The sequence below is a fragment of the Xenopus laevis genome, chromosome 3L, assembly GCF_017654675.1.
Source record: "Xenopus laevis strain J_2021 chromosome 3L, Xenopus_laevis_v10.1, whole genome shotgun sequence".
Lineage (NCBI taxonomy): Eukaryota > Metazoa > Chordata > Amphibia > Anura > Pipidae > Xenopus > Xenopus laevis.
This window is the reverse complement of record NC_054375.1, coordinates 83390346-83408274: the sequence shown is the minus strand read 5'-3', so window position 1 is coordinate 83408274 and position 17929 is coordinate 83390346. Positions and strand designations below refer to the sequence as shown.

The 17929-nt window shown below is 38.2% G+C and overlaps 1 protein-coding gene across 7 annotated transcripts in view; it reads right to left on the bottom strand.

Moving 5' to 3' along the window:
- Positions 1-17929, bottom strand: part of LOC108711189 (SRSF protein kinase 2) — a 58827-nt gene that overhangs the window by 23638 nt on the left and 17260 nt on the right. For all 7 annotated transcript variants that reach the window (XM_018252657.2, XM_018252660.2, XM_018252661.2 and 4 more), the window contains 2 exons: positions 13157-13302; positions 2705-2813 (listed from right to left, as the gene is read on the bottom strand). In XM_018252657.2, the coding sequence (XP_018108146.1) occupies positions 2705-2813; positions 13157-13302 (255 nt within the window). The remainder of the gene's footprint in view (positions 1-2704; positions 2814-13156; positions 13303-17929) is intronic.

Sequence of the window (17929 nt, the reverse complement as noted above, 5' to 3'; positions counted from 1 at the left end):
ATATAATGAGTTCTGTTTTTGAAAGGTTCAGTTTCAGGTGGCGCTGTGACATCCAGGAGGAGACAGCAGAGAGACAGTCTGTGACTTGGGAAAGGACAGAATTAGAAAGATCGGGAGTAAACAAGTAGAGTTGGGGGTCATCAGCATAAAGGTGATACTGAAGTCCAAATCACTGAATAAGATTTCCTAGCGAAGTTGTTTAGAGTGAGAACAGCAAGGGGCCTAGAACAGAGCCTTGAGGAACTCCGACAAAGAGAGGGAATGTAGTAAAAGTAGAGTTAGAGAAGGCAACTTTAAAGGAACGGTCAGACAGATAAGATGTAAACCATGCAAGAGCAGTGTCACGAATGCCAGCTGAGTATAGAATGTCTAGGAGGATTGTGTGGTCAACTGTGTCAAAGGCTGCAGAGAGATCTAGAAGGATGAGTATGGAATAGTGACCTTTAGACTTTGCCAGTAGAAGATCATTGGTTACTTTGGTGATTGCAGTTTCAGTTGAGTGTGATGGGCGGATGCCAGATTGCAGGGGGTCGAAAAGGGAGTTGTGAGCAAGATGCTGGATCAGGCGTTTGTAAACTAGCCTTTCTTTTGATGTGAATGGAAGAAGGGAAACCGGACAATAGTTAGCGGGAGAGCTGGGATCAAGGGAAGGTTTTTTGAGGATTAGTGCTTGTTTGTATAAGGATGGAAAAGTACCAGTAGAGAGTGAAAGATTAAATAGGTGGGTAAGTACAGGAGAGAGTATATCAGAGATTGCATAGAGGAGGCGAGAGGGTATGGGGTCAAGGGAACAGGTTGTGGGTTTTGAGCAGGCTAGAAGTTTGTTAGCTTCATCTAGTGTTGCAGGGGTGAAGGAGTTCAAAGTTGATGTGAGTGGACTGCACGTTAGTCTGAGATTGTTGTCACACGGTATGCTCAGCCTAATGAGAGTCGCTGTGGTTTAGAGGACAGAGTGAAGATTAAAGAAGAGAAGTATTGTTCTTTAGCTAATGATAGAGCTCGATTGTAGCAGGAGAGCATGAATTTGAAGTGGATGAAGTCAGGATCAGTTCGTGACTTTCTCCACCGTCGTTCAGCTGATCTACTGCATCTTCTGAGGTACCTGGTTACACCAGTGTGCCAGGGTTGGGGTTTAGCTGGTCGGCTGTGACAGGTGGTAGAAGGCGCAAGGGACTCAAGAGCTGTTGAAAGGGCATCGTTGCAGAGAGAATCTGCCATATTTGGACAGGAAAGATTGTTAATATGAGAGATGGGTTGTGCTGATATTGTTATAAGATCAAGAGCATGACCCTCGGTCCACTGAGAGAGACCAAATTAAGTTGTTTAGAGGTGGCAGGAGAAGCAGAGTTGTCAATGGGGATGTTGAAGTCACCTAAAATGAGAGTAGGTGTCTCGCTGGAGAGAAAGTATGGAAGCCAAGCAGCAAAGTGATCCAAGAAAGTAGAGTAGGGACCAGGGGGGCGATATATGACAGCAACACGCAGAGAGATTGGAGAGAACAAACGTATTCTGTGGACTTCAAAAGGAAAGTCAAGTTGGTGTGGTTAGATTTTGAAACCTACATTTGGGGGAAGAGAAGAAATCCTACCGCACCGCCATGACCCCCATCTGGTCTAGGGGTGTGATTAAGTGAGAAGCCTCAATAGCAGAGGGTAGCAGGTGAAGCAGTGTCTGTGGGAGAGAGCCACGTTTCAGTGATAGCCAGAAAGTGAAGGGATTTGGATATAAAGAGATCATGGACCGCTGCGAGTTTATTGCAGATTGACCGTGCATTCCAGAGGGCACATGAGAAAGGCAGAGAGGGTGATGACTTCATGTGAATAAGGTTTGCAGGATTAGAAGTGCGTGAAACATTGTCAGATGCCGGAGAGTGGGAATAGGGGAGGGGAGGAATGAGTAGTGGGACCAGGGTTTGGGGAAATGTCCCCAGCTGCAAGTAACAGTAATAATGAAAGGTGTGACCTAGATTTGACAGTGCGAGCATTGTATTGTTTGATGGGTTGAGAGGGGATAAGAGATTTAACAATACAAGACAGGGTGCTTAGATTGAGAGAGGGTCATGGGAGCAGTGAGGAGGAGATAATTTCAGGATAGTTGGATGGATGTTGGAGTGTAGAGGATATATGCAGAAGTATACAGGAGAGAGAGAAAAAGAAAGCAATCAAATTAAACATTGTTCAACGGTATAATCCATCTTATCTTGTTAATAGAAGCAAACAGTTAGTTTAAGCAATATATTATAGTGCAATCTCATACAAAGAAATAAAAATACATTCATGAACTTAAGTTGAGTGTAATTACTGTATTTTATCCAGCCTCCACCTTCAAATGTTAAAATAATGTACTTAAAACCATATCTGTGTTTTTCATCAGTAGACGTCCACGATAAATGATTGCCAGAGATCAGAAACACAGGGGGCAACATACATAGGGAGAGGAGTCTATGTCTAGGTACAGTGTAAAATGGTGAAAAAATATTATAATAAACATTCTAAGATGTGCTGTCATTATATTAAAAATACCGCAAGACCACACAATCTACATAAGAGATTAATATCAAAAGTTGATATAAACAAAGAAATCTGATAATGAGACAGAATAGGTAGATATAAAAAAAAGACTTTGCACTGCAGTATTAAAATGAAGACCATATTTTTATTCTGTGACATTGGCACTATATCAGAAAAAAATATACAAATCTTACTGCATATCCCAGCAGAGCCATACTGTAGAGAAGTGACCCCATCCCAGCTTCCTAATAACGTGGTAACGACCATTAAAAAGATCTCCAATTTTCACAGGATGATAACCACCTTAAAGGGAAAAAAAAAAAAGAGGATACTTAGAAACTAGTAACCATAATTATTATAATCTGATTTATTATATATTTGTACCAACTGGACAGCGAAACTGACAAAGTTTGCTTACATTTAGAAAATTATATTTCCATCTTAGTAAGGACATCATATGGACAAATGTATTTGGACAGTTTACCTCAAAAGGTTGGTTCACCCTTAAAGGAGAACTAAAGTTTAAATAAAGAAATAGGCTAAAAATGTTGTACATTATTGTTTTGGGCTTCTGTACTAGCCCAAAGCAACCACAGTCATTTAGCAGTAAAGATATGTGTCTCCAAAGATGCCCCAGTAGCTCCCCATCTTCTTTTCTGCTCTGTGCTGCTGTCACTTGCTGAGCTTAGGGACCAACTCACAATATACAATAAACATAGAATATAAATGTCACAATATAAGGCTGTTTAGTAATTAATACAGATAATTACTACATGGCAGCACAGAAACCAGTAAAACTAGCACCATAATTTAATAATCAGCCTTGTAGCATCAGCTTATATTACAGGCCAACCTTATTTTCTGCTTGATAATTTCTGACACCCCCTAAGCTTAGCTTCTCAACAGCTGCTCAGAGCCCACTGAGCACAGACACTTTCCAAGATGATGACCCCCTGAATTCCTGGATCATTGCTGCTATTGGGAAGCTGAAACTTTAGGCTGGTGCAATAAATTCAGTATATAAAATATGACACATTAATTTTTAAGGTTTATTTCTCCTTTAAGTTAACTTAGCACGTTATAGAAGGACCTATTGTTAAAAATGATGAATTTAAAATTTGCTATTTTTTTTTTTTACAGTATGATTTATATGTCTTCCTGTTGTGCCTCTCTTGCAAAAGGATGTAACTGACCAAAGAAGTGAAAAAAATCTTACAGTTTTACTGATATTGTTACTTTGCATTACGTGTGTTTCATTCACACCACTACCTGGCTGGTAAGGTAAAGTGAACCCTAGCAACCAGATACCTGTCATCCCAAAAATTACTTAAAGGAACCGTTCAGTGTGAAAATAAAAACGGTGTAAATAGATAGGCTGTGCAAAATAAAAAAATGTTTCTGAAATAGTTAGCCAAAAATGTAATGTATAAAGGCTGGCGTGACTGGATGTGTAACAGAATAGCCAGAACACTACTTCCTGCTTTTCAGCTCTATAACTCTGAGCTAGTCAGTGACTTGAAGGGGGGCCATGGTACATATCTGTTCAGAGAGCATGCAAATTGATCCTTAGCATGCAGGTCAGATTCAAAAGCAACAGATATGACCTATGAGCCCCCCCCCCTCAAGTCTCTGATTGGTTACTGCCTGGTAACCAGTCAGTGTAAACCAAGAGAGCTGAAAAGCAGGAAGTAGTGTTCTGGCTATTATGTTAGACATCCAGTCACTCCAGCCTTTATAAATTACATTTTTGCCTAACTATTTTAGAAACATTTTTTATTTAGCACAGCCCATTTACACTGAACAATTCATTTAAAAGTTAACTGCCTCTTTAAATGACATATCCTTTGTTGGAACACTCAGTGATGAGTTCCAAATGCCTTCCAGACTAAATTTTAGCACAAGGGCAATTCATGGGGAGCATGGGGTGATCAGAAGCAAGCAAACCTAACATTACTATGCCCAATGGCAAATGTAGGATAAAGTGGCATAAAGGTCATTGCAATCAGACATGGCATTTCACCACCTTGCAGTCTGACTTTGGGTGTGGGGATTCATGTTCCATTGAAAGCAAACCTTAAAGGGGAAAGTGAAAATTTGATTTAAGCTCCATCTAGCTGAAAAAATAAACTTTCTAAACATAATTAACATTTCTGTACCATTTTTAAAGTAATCAAGTTACCCTCCACTTTCCCCCTGAGTAACCTTAGTTAGCTCTAAAAAGATCTGCTAAGAAAGGGAGCCCCCTAAATGATGCATAAGACCGACCGGTCAATAAAATCTGACCCAGACCTCAGCATGAATAGTGACAGGTTGCAGAGACTGCAATACTGAAGAGTACCTTGTTTTTTTCTTAAATGGTACAGAATTTTTAATTTAAATGTTTCATTTCAGTGAGATACAGCTTTTATTACAATGTTCATTTTCACAATAGATTCCCTTTAAAGGGACTGTTCACCTTCCAAACACTTTTTTCAGCTTAGTTGTTTTCAGATTGTTTAGCAGAAATTACAATTACTATCCATTTTTTACCTTTTTTACCAAAATCTAAGTCTAAAGTTTAATGTTCCTGTCTCTGGTGTTTGTCTGGCAGCCCAGGAATCACCAACCTTTTGAACCTGTGAGCAACATTCAGAAGTAAAAGGAGTTGGGGAGCAACGCAAGCATGTAAAATTTTCTTGGGGTGCCAAATAAGTGCTGTGATTGGCCATTTGGAAGCCCCTATGTGGATTGTCTATCTACATTGAGGCTCTGTTTGGGAGTGCACCTGATTACAACCAAAAGCCACCAAGCCAGAAATTCAAAAATAAGCACCTGCTTTGAGGAAACTGGGAGCAACACCCAAGGGGTTGGAGAGCAACATGTTGCTCACGGGCTACTGGTTGGGGATCATTAGTCTAACCGGTTACAATTTTGCAACATTTAGTTGATACATTTCTCAGCAGCATCCATGTGATATTAGCAACTATTGTATCAATTGTAACAGTTGCCTTTAATGAAGCCCATGGATTCAGCACAGCATTGACAAAGATAAGAAATGTATCAACTAAATGTATCAGTTTACAGGGTCGGCAACCCCCCCCCCCTAGAGCTAATTTAGAAGGTGAAAGATGAAAATCTACACTTCAATATAAGAAAAAACTGTCACGCATAGAAAATAGAAAATTATTGTAAAAAGTCTTTATTCAGTTCTGAAACCAACTGAACTGAAAAACTGGAAGGTGAACAACCCCTTTAAAGTTGTAGTATTATATTCTTCTTTGTTTCTGTTTCAGCACAATAGTACCCCCATGCACAAAACACAGTTTGCCCAGAACAGGTTTGGTGAGATGAGAGTGCAAGAACAGGACTGACCAGCACAGAGTCCAAAGATCAAGTAAAATGAACACCTGGGAGATGAGTTGAAAGCTGACTGTAAGCCAGTCCTAACCTCACCAATGCTCTTGTTGCAGAATAGAAACAAATCCCACCAACAAAATTGCAAAACCTAGAAGAAAGACATTGCACAAGAAAAGAGGCTGCTGTAGCAAAAAAGGGAGGACCAACTTGATATGAATACTCTTGGTTTGCTAGTGAGATGTGCCTTGTGCTAATAGCAGGTGCCATAATACTTTTGGCCATATTGTATATCTTATTTATTTGTTTGAGAACTCCATATTAAATTTATGCAGAAGATTGACAACCTATAAATAAATGTAGGTGTCTGAAGCATTTTTTTAAATAATTTTTATTTAAAGCACAGCAAGGAACAAATCAATGATCATTTGACATTACAAAAGTGCCAAGGTATGTTAAAACTTGTGTATTACAGCCAAGCAAACATTTATTTTTATTTTTTTCAAAAAAATTTTTGGGCAAAAAACAGTATACATTTACTTCTTTAAATCTGAAAAAGTATTATATAATTATTATAATTTGCAATCATAATCATTTTCCCTACATATAATATTTATAATTCCGAATGGTTTAGACTAAAAATGGTCATTCCTAAGTCCACCCCTGTTCCACATTCTGTATTTCTCTGACACAATGTGGTCTGTCGGCAATGGATTCCACTGTAAGTGAAGAGCAGGTTAAACCATTCAGGAGAATCTCCTTATCCTCCGTAGATTTCTGCATTCAGCTCTACTGATATTGCAAACATTAACTGCTCTCAAAGAGAGGTTTGTGGCCATCCGAAATGAATACTGTTCTTTTGCTCTGAATATGCAGCCTTCTGTGTAACAGAAGAAAATTACAGCACACTGCCACAACTACTAATTCTTTGATACTTGTATCCACACAAAGCATCAGCTGCTACAACCACCATCTCTTTAGCTCTTTCTGCCAAACATATTTGAAGCCATCACTCCCTGTCGGCAGCCTGACAGAAAAAAAATGTGTCCTTTTGTCTCCTACGCAAAAAGTCCTATGTTTACTCACTTTTCGCTAAGCTTGGATAAAAAGATTTAATCAGCATTTTAAATGGAAAGTGATTCAGAGAAACGTATATATCCATAATCCAGCACCGATCAAATTCCCTAAAACAAGTAATGTTGTATTACAAAGAGCAGTAATCAGAAGATCCATAAATATGGACCCATATACTTAAAGGAACAATAACGTCAAAAAATAAGTGTTTTAAAGTAATGAAAATATAATGCAGTGTTGCCCTGCACTGGTAAAACTGCTGTTTGCTTCAGAAACACTACTATAGTTTATTTAAATAAGCTGCTGTGTAGCAATGGGGGCAGCCATTTAAAGGAGAAAAGGCTCAGGTTACACATCAGATAGCAAATAATCTCTGTCTAATGGTGTTATCTGTTATCCATTAGTTAACCTGTGCCATATAGCAATTTTTCTATTTCCGCCATTGCTCCACAGCAGCTTGTTTATATGTAGTGTTTCTGAAGCAAATAGATCGGTTTTACCAGTGCAAGGCAACAGTACATAATATTTTCATTACTTTAAAACTTAATTTTTTTGGTGTGACTGTTTCTTTAACATGCATGGTTCCACATAAGACTTGTAGTTCCAGCTTACCCCATATCAGGTGAGCTATAACCTTTCTCCAGAAAATTATTGTCTATAAAACAGAATTATGTTTTTTTTTTGTAAATTTGTTTTTATGAATTTTTTTGTTTTTCACAAATAAAAATAATACATACAAATAAGGAACAATAAAAAAAATAAAATAAAAAGAAACAGGAAAACAAAATTAGCATCCTCGTAAGAGAATGACATTGTTCTCAGCTGACTTCGTATTGACAGTACTAAATGTTTGTACAGTACAAGGTAGTAGTTGTAGGCATGTTATAATCTGCTTAGTTGTGTTACCTTTAAACATGTACCATTTAAATAAAAGACAACTGGGTGTTAAATTTAACTACTAACTAATAAACCGTTAGCCAACAAGTTCTGAGTTCTGTCGTGCCTTGGGTGAGCAAGGGGGAGGGGAAGGATTAGTGGAGAGGGTATTATAAAGTGAGGGAATTCCGTGTGTGGTTTGCCTAAGCTTAAAAGTGATGGTATGTGTTCTTCTAACCATGCGGTCCAGATTTTGTCAAATTTCTTAGGGCAGCCTCTTTGTATATATAGATAAAGTGGTATTGAGCTGTTCTATCCATTGTTTCTTCTTTGAGGATTTTTCCGATTTCCACTTCATAGCGATCAGTCTTTTGGCCTGGATAAATAAAAAGCATAACAGGGCCTGTTCTGCTACTGTGGGAGTGGTTTCTTCTACTTGGTTAACAGAAGAACCAACTGGTCTAGGGATATTATAAGTGCTAGTAACCTGCTAATCTCCTCTGTTACCTTGATCCAGAAGTACGAATGTTTGAGCACTGCCACACCACATGAAGATAGTTTGCCGGCGAATATGTGCATTTAGGGCATATATCTGGTATGTTGGGGTTAATCAGATGTAGTTTGTGGGGTAGTTTCTGTGTAGGCATCTGAATTGAATCATGTTGTCCTTTGCTCTGATCAGCATTACCATATGAGATTCTACAATATCTGTCCAGATTTCTGGAGTAAGGTGGGGGGCATCTATTAACCATTTGGCATATAGTTTGGGTAGGATAGGGTTCCTGGGTTTGTTTAACAGAGAGTAGAATTTATACTGGATTACTTAGGCTAGGTTCGCATGCCAGTTCCTCTAGGCTTAGGGTGGTGGTGTCAATTTTTGAGGTTCCGATTTGGGATCTATATGCATGGTGTAGCTGAATATATCTGAAGTACATATTATTTGGTAGCTGAAATTTATCCTTCAAGTCATTAAATGAGAGTACATATCCTTGGTCAGTTATTTGGCCTAAGTATTTGACTTGATATTTGGCTCATAGTTGGGCATCAGGGGATAGTTTGCAGATGGGTTAGCTGGAGATTGTGCCATAGCAGTGTGCATCCAGAGATATCATTCTCTTTCTTGGGAAAATATTGTAGGGCCATCTTCCATATTTGCACTATAGTTTTCATGAGGGGAGTCATAGTATTGAGACCTCTATAGAATGAATGCTTTTTTAAATGCCTCGTAAAAGCCTGCCAGTTGCGCTTCTAGTGTGGTGGCTGCATTATGTGTAGATGGAGCGTACCACCACCAGATTTTCACCAGTTTTGTTGCTAAATAATTCAGAAATTGGTTTGGGGAGGCCAGTCCTCCTATGTCTGTTGGGAGTTGTAGTGTTGTCATCGCTGTCCTGGGGGGATGGGGCAGCCCAGTAGAATGCAGTGACTTGAGACTGTTTGTGGAAGAAGCTTTTAGGTATTTGAAGTGGGGCCTGGCGGAATAAGTACGTGAATTTCGGTGAGTAGTATAATTTTAAATAGGTTTATTCGGCCCAGTAATGTGAGTGGAAGACTGCTCCACACTCTGGTTTTCGTTTCTAGCATTGTTAGTAAAGGTTGTAGATTAAGATCTAGGTATTTTTCTAGGTTCTGATGGACCTGTACTCCTAGATATTTAAATGTTGTGGCCCACTGTAGTAGGGGCTTTATATCGTTGAAGTGGAAAGTGTCAATGGGAAAGATAAGAGATTTATTCCAGTTTACTATCAAGCCAGAGAAGTTAGTGTGATGGTTAATTACATTTAGGACTGAATTTTGGGCTTCATAAGGGTTTTCTAGAAATAATATAGTATCATCTGCGTATTTTGCCACAGTTTCAGTGAGGGGTCCCACTTGTAGACCCTTGGCCTCTATGGAGTGCTATTATGATTTTACTTTGCATACAGAGCCAATACACTAGTCAACCTCTCTGAAAGTTATGTCTCTCTATATCTGCACATTTCATCAGAGGATTTTCTGAAATCAAACCACCTTCTTGTTTTTGCTGGAAGATGATAGTACAGATTTGTATTCCATAGGACTGGCATTATCAGTGTGGCTCTACTGTGCCCTTTAAAAATGCACATGAATTAGTGAGCCTCACTATCCCCTATAGCAAGGTAATTTCTGGAGCTTCGTAGCCGCACCAAAACACGCTGTGTGATTGCCCTTAATGTTTACTTTCACTGGCACAGTAGACTATACAGAAATTATGAAAAACAGCTCCAGACAATTGTTCAAACTCCAGAATTGTTGCCACTACTTAGATTCTAATGGCAGAAAATTTTACACGACACCAGCCTGGCATTATGCATAGTGGTAAATTTGTGGGTGTGCCAGATTGCCCAATGTATTAACATTAGACTTTGTCTTTCCTGTATTAGATATATTTTACATGCACACCTGTAAGTGAAGGGGTGAGTAGACAGCTAATTTTTTGGCACACATCTAAATTAACTCAGCTCAGTAGTAATACACTAACATGCACAAAGCAAATGCACAAAGCAAATGCACAAAGCAAATTGGTGCACCACCTGCATGGCAACTAGTACAACTCAGTTACAGTGCATATCTGTTCTCTGAATTTCTTCTGCTTAGAAAAAAAAATAGAAAACTTTCTCAAATCTTTCCTAAACAGAAGAACATCAGAGCGGCCTCTTTCTCCTTACAACTTCCTTGACTACTTGGTGGTCAGAATAGTGGAAAAATGACCAGCAGGTGGTGCTGTTGTAACACAATTAATTCATATTAACAGTTTAAGTATCCCTTAATATCTTGGAATTAAAAATAAATAATGAATGCATTGCAAAAGTGCTTAAAGTAGCTCCCTCATCAATTTTACATTCTCTTATTTTAAAGGTGTACTTATCCTTTAAGGATTTTCAGGATTAATGAGAGGGCCTAAAAGAAATGATAAACTTTAAATGTAGGTGTCAGCAAAAAGTAAAAACCATCAGCAATTTCTTCACCCTAACTGTAACTCTTACAGCCCTTCCTCACTCAAGGTGCATATAGAAGCAGGAAAAACTATATTTCCCTTAATTCTTACTGGAAATCCCTCTTTGGCAGCAGCTGAGTGTATATGGCTTGAGCAGCAGAGCACTTAAAAACCCACTGGAGGCCTATGTCTGACTTAAGTGCCTTCTAATTATGAAGTTGGTGAGAGTGATACTTTTACTGCATAAACCACTAACTGCTAAAAGAACAAAGAACAATTCTAATATCTTAAGAAGGTGTTCATATGAAACATACATACTGATAATTGCATTTACTATGTAATACTGAACTTGTGTGATAAACCAGTGTTCATCTAAGGCTGCATGGATAAAAGCAATTGTAGAACAGAATATTTGAAAGGCACCTATCATAGTTTAAAAAAACTGTATTATGCCTGTATTATTTTTGCATGAAAATACATCTGGTGAGCACTACTCCTTGTGTTAATAATGAAAGAGTGCCCCAGCTTGCTGTTTAAGCACATGTGTGTGCAGGGCCGCCATTAGAAATCACGGGGCCCCGTACAACAAAATTTTTGGGGCCCCCTGGGCCCCGCCCACACTGACGACCAAGCTCCACCCCATATCCCGCCCACTCCACATCGCAGTTAAAAGACCACACAGACATCAGCGTTAAAAAAGTAACCCCCCCCACAAGTTGTAAAAAGCTATTGATGGTCAGGGCCCCCTTATAAAAAATTGGGGCCCCAAAAAAAAAAAAATTTTTAAATGTAAAAAAAACCTAAAAAATAAACAAACATTTGTGGCAGGGGCCCCCTTATAAGTTAAAAATAAATTGGGGCCCCAAAAAAAATTTGAAAAAAAAATTTTATTTTGAAAATAAAAAAAACTGGTGGCAGGGGCCCCCTTACAAGTTAAAAACAAATTGGGGCCCCAAAAAAAAATTTGAAAAAAAAAAAATTTTTTTTGAAAAAAAACTGGTGGCAGGGGCCCCCTTACAAGTTAAAAAAATTTGGGGCCACCAAAAAGAAAATTAATTTTTTTTTTTTTTTTTAAAAAAACAATGGTGGCAAGGGGCCTCTTACGAGTTAAAAAAAAAATTGGGGCCCCAAAAAAAAAGTTTTAAAAAAAAGATTGGTGGCAGGGGCCTATAGAATATTAAAATAATACATTGGTGGCCAGGGGATTAAAAAAAAAAAAAAAACACAAACTGTTGTTCAGTAGGATTGAACTCATGGCTTCAGTACTTCAACTTCGCCTCCTTTCGTGACTTCGGGTCTTTTCACCGCTTCAGGACTTCAATTTCGGCTGTTTTCGTGACTTCGGGTCTTTGCGCTGCTTCAGGACTTCGGCTTCGGCTGTTTTCGTGACTTCGGGTCTTTTCGGCGCTTCGTGACTTCGGCTTTTTCCGTGACTTCGGGTCTTTTCGGCGCTTCGTGACTTCGGCTTTTTCCGTGACTTCGGGTCTTTTCGGCGCATCGGCTTCGGCTTTTCGGCACTTCCGCATTCGGCACGCAAGAGGCAAGACGTACGGCTCGGGCGCTCGTAAGGGGGGCCCGGATCTTCAAAAAATGCAGCGCTGCCGGGCCCCCCTTCATGCCCGGGCCCGGTACGCTTGTCCCCCCTGTCCCCCCCTGATGGCGGCCCTGTGTGTGTGCACCAACATGGCCACCCACATCATCCTACTGTGGGCACCGTAGCTCACCAGAGGCATTTCCGTCCAAAAATAGTATTGTTTCCCACAACCTGAATGTGGGCATTATTACTCTGCACCTCTGAAAACGATTGTATTTGCCTTTTACATACTAGGGAAAATGGTAGGAGAACCACATCATAAGAAAGCAGAGCATGATAAAAGTGGCACGCTAATCTACATTTAGAACCTAAACCAGCCTGAAGGAGGCTATATTCAACCACAAAATTTTGAATTGCACAACTTCATGCATCAAAATGAATAATACAAATGCCCTGCACAATCCTGCTGAATTTCTTCAGCACTTAATTTTTAAAATTGCATAATAACCTTTATAGATTTACTTTCTAGAAATACTGCATGTGAGCTAGACGTTTGCCACATTTAAAGGAACAGTAACACCAAAAAGTGTATTAAAGTAATGAAAAATGTTTGCTTCAGAAAGACTACTATAGTTTATACTACATAGTATAAACAAGCTGCTGTGTAGCCATGGGGGCAGCCAATGAAGATGAAAAAAGGAGAAAAGGCACAGTTTACATAGCACAAAACAGATAAAACACCATTGGACAGACAACAGAGCTTATCTATTATGAAAACTGTGCCTTTTAAAAAGCTTTCATTTTTTGGCATTACGGTTCCTTTAAGGCTCTAGCTTACCAGGACTAAAGCATGCTCAGGAAATTTTTACAAACCTTTACAGTAATCAGCAGGGTCTTCTTGTTCCTCATCGTCAGATCCCAGAATCTCCTCCTCTGCCTCAGGTGGAGATGGCTCTGGAAGTGGAGGAGGTGGTGGAGGGGGTGGAGGAACTGAAGGGACTTTCTGTTGAGCCTCTGGCCTAAAACCAAAAATTATAAAAATTATTTTTGGAAAGTTGCCATTTGCACAGTTTATACAAGTGACTAATAACCTTAACGCTAACACTTTGCCTCTATAAGAACTGCCACCTATTTCTTCATTTTCAGGGAATATTTCTCTAGCCACACTTTGCTCATTAGCTACACTTTTCTTAATTAAACTACCTAACCATTTTCTACAAAAGCTATGAAATTCACCTTGTTTCAATAATTAACTCTTGCTTCTTTCTCTATAAACTACAACAAACTGAAAATTCTTTAAAAGGCACCGATACGGTTTCATATAACTCATTCATAAGTGCCTAACATCTAAATTTGCAGATGTAAAAAGATTATAGAGGGATAAAAGAACAATTTGTTAATGTTTTCAAGATAGATTTCACAATTCAGAACTGTAATAAGATGCAAAAATGTACCAACTATCTTCAAATTAACCAATATGAAACATTCAAAATTATATATTATATGAAGCTAGATATATAACCTCACTAAGAGAGATATATATCAATTTGTGAAATATTGGGTTCAATGGCACCTGTAGTCAGAACCAGAAAGCAGAGAACACTAAAGCAGAGATACATTTACAAATATATTTGTAATTGGGTTTACAACAATTTCAATAAACAAAACTGATGGGGTTAGTTTTCTTTGAGGCAAAAATTACTTTCTTTCAGAAAACATTGCTGTTATATTTGTTTGATTGAGAAAAAATTATTTCGGCTTTGGTCATTTAATTCTTGCTAGAAATATTAGCGTTTATAAATATAAACAAGGTACCAGTGAATACAAGTTTTGTTAGAATGAATTATAACAATATATTTTAAGTTATACTGCACAATAAAACAAAATAAGATGATAATACTGTTGGGATGTACTCATGTTTCATTAGAAATAAAACATAGCTATATGGATAAGACAGGGCCTGCATTTCTGTTACTTAAAGGGATACTGTCATGGGAAAAATGAATCAGTTAATAGTGCTGCTCCAGCAGAATTCTGCACTGAAATCAATTTCTCAAAAGAGCAAACAGATTTTTTTATATTCAATTTTGAAATCTGACATGGGGCTAGACATATTGTCAATTTCCCAGCTGCCCCAAGTAATGTGACTTGTGCTCTGCTAAACTTCAATCACTCTTTACTGCTATACTGCAAGTTGGAGTGATATCACCCCCTCCCTTTCCCCCCCCCAGCAGCCAAACAAAAGAACAATGGGAAGGTAACCAGATAACAGCTCCCTAACACAAGATAACAGCTGCCTGGTAGATCTAAGAACAACACTCAATAGTAAAAACCCATGTCTCACTGAGACACATTCAGTTACATTGAGAAGGAAAAACAGCAGCCTGCCAGAAAGCATTTCTCTCCTAAAGTGCAGGCACAAGTCACATGACCAGGGGCAGCTGGGAAATTGACAAAATGTCTAGCCCCATGTCAGATTTCAAAATTGAATATAAAAAAATCTGTTTGCTCTTTTGAGAAATGGATTTCAGTGCAGAATTCTGCTGGAGTAGCACTATTAAATCGTGCATTTTGAAAAAAATATGTTTTTCCATCACAGAATCCCTTTAAATACTATAAACGCCCAGAAAAATACCCATTACACAAAAGAAATAATGTATTTCCAACAAAGATAGGTGACGTAGCACACTATCTACATTCACACAAAACACATTCAGAATTTTTCCACGTGTTGATTTAACAAACATATTTATTGTTTTGTCCTAGTTAAAACAATATAAAACCTGCCTAACCACTAGTTGTTCCAGAGGAAAGCAAAATACCTCATTTGAAGCCTCTCCAAATTGTCGAAGAGGGTGAAAAAAATTCCTTCCTGACTCCAAGATGCCATTCAGACCAGCTTAAAATAAATAAATATGGCTTACCTTGAAAATGTGTTTGGTCTATTATTCTTTTATTTTCATAAAAAATAATCGACCTTTGAGCCTTAAATGTGGTATATAACAAAAAAAATAAAAGGTTGCAAATGAAAATCTAAATCTTAAGGGAAATGTTTAAATGCATGTGTATTCATGTGTAGATTTTTGTGAAGTATGATATTCAGTGCATGTATGGTGGGAGACTAGGCGACTGATATAGGCAAAAGACTTTGATATAGGTCGCCTCATCGATCAGCTAATAAGGAAAGGCGCTTAAACATTGTCAAAGGGTGACTATCATCAGAAATTCTTTTGTTTCTACCTGTATATTTGACAATTCAGCTCTACACATGTGTATTGAAATTAATGATCTGTCCTGAAAAAATCGTAATTGTAACATGTATGGCCACCTTAAAGGGGTTGTTCACCTTCCAACACTTTTTTCAGTTCAGTTAGTTTCAGATTGTTAACCAGAAATAAAGACTTTTTCCAATTACTTTCTATTTTCTGTGTGACCATTTTTCTAATATTGAAGTGCAAGTCTTATTTGTCACCTTTCTAAAGCAGCTCTGGCAAGGGAGGGTTCCCCGACCCTCTAAACTTTTATAAATTGAAACATTTAGTTGATACATTTCTTACTATGTCGCTGCTGAGCAGAATGCCTGAGTTTCATTACAGGCATCTGTTAGAATTGATACAACAGTTGCTATTACACCTGAGATGCTGCTGAGAAATGTATCAACTAAATGTTGCAACACTGTAACAGTTCAGACTCTGCACCTGATATTACTGAGGTGCCTGACTCAAAAACACCAGATACAGTAACTTTAAAATTAAAAAGGAGATTTTGGAAAAATGGTAAAAAATAAACAATGGAAAGCAATTGGAAAAAGTCTTTATTTCTGGTGAACAATCTGAAAACAACTCAATTAAAAAAGTTTTTGGAAGGTAAACAACCCCTTTAAAAAATTTGCAATTGGTATTCATTTTTTATGGTTTTTCAGCTATTTTGCATTTTATTAATGAATAGGTAAACCTTTGTTTTAAAAAAAAAAAAAAATCTTTAGAATAACCCACTTTAACCCAATAAATCACACTTAACTCTTATCATTCAAACCTCTTTTCCAGCACACAAGCACAAAACTGCAGCACAGATCTCCCACTTGCTGTACCAGTGAGAACCTACGTCCCCTTTCCTAAGGCTGCCCCTTCTTCATCTGTTTAGTTCAGTGTTGTCCAACTTCTGTGGTATGAAGGGCAGGACTAGCTTGATCTCTAAAGTGATCTCCAACACTGAACATGCGCGTTTTGTGTCCGAGATCACATACAAGATAGGATTATAGGGGTTATGTAATAAAAGGTACTAAATTTGCCCAGATGCAGTAACCAAAAGCAACCAATTTGCAGGAAGCAGTTCCTGGGCAACTGTTTAAAATCAAACATCTTATTGCATGCTATGGGTTGGTGCTTCTGGGCAAACGTAGTACCTTATATTACATATGGGTGTAAGTGGTGCAACATGGCAATCACAAACCCTGCTGCACTAATTTGCAATAAAAAATAGAGTGGAAATGGAGCAGTTTTGCGCTCTGTTCAGGTCCAAGTATGAATTGTTTATTTCAGGTTACTACCAAATCATTCATTTGGACACCGAATGCAACTAAACATTATAGGCACTATTCTCTCATCCTGGAGGAGATCAATGACTATTTGATTAAAAGAAAAAGAAGAAAAAAAATTGCCCCCCGCCTACAACAGCAAACTAATATACAGTGAAACCTCAATTTTACATACCTGATGTTTACACTTTTTTCTGGTCCCCTAAAAATTGTACAATGGGGGCTCTACAGTATTTATTAATCAGATTTCAGCATTCCATATGGTAAGACCAAATTCAACAAACGTGTGTGTTCAGCAGTGCTTTGTAACAAAGTAAAAATGACATAGCTAGGTGGTTCAATGGTGATGAGCTTGATTATGTGATCAATTAGCATGGCAATACTTGATACATGCTGACTACTGGTCTGACCAATGTCACTGTGACATTCCAGAGTGTTGGATAACTACTCAGCATGGCATTTTGGGCAGGCACAAAACATGTACTACAGTTTTAATGGTGTACTCCACAGAAACCCATTGTACATTTATCAGAGCATCTTGCCTTTGTGATGGTAGGCATTTTCACATATTAAAGGCTTATCTGGTGCACAAAACAAATCACATATGTATCCAAATTTTTTTTAAAAAATCAAGTATACCAAAATGGATAGCACAATACCTCAGTGCTTCACAGTCCCTGAGCTCCTCCCTCCTAATGCATTTCGCGACACTGGACACTTCATCAGCTTTATTTCTTTGATGAACCATTCAATGACACAAAATGTGTTAGAAGGGAGGAGCTTAGGAACCATGGAGCACTGAGGTATCTCTGTCCTTCTGGTATGGGTGATCTTTTCTTAACTTGGCTTCACCAAAGAAGCCTGTCACTTGTGATACTGCGTACCATTTGCATAATTATATTGTTTATTCAGTATTTAACCTGTATCAGGTGGTTTACTTATAAGTGACTGCTGTCAGTCTCTTATTGTTAAAAGCATTAAACCAGATATTCCTTACTTGCTCTTCTCCACCTTCAACCTTTCATGGCATGTTCAAGAGTTGGTCCTGGTAATAATAATTTGTTTATCTTTGTCTCTAATTTGAATACTTGCTTTACAGTAAAATAACC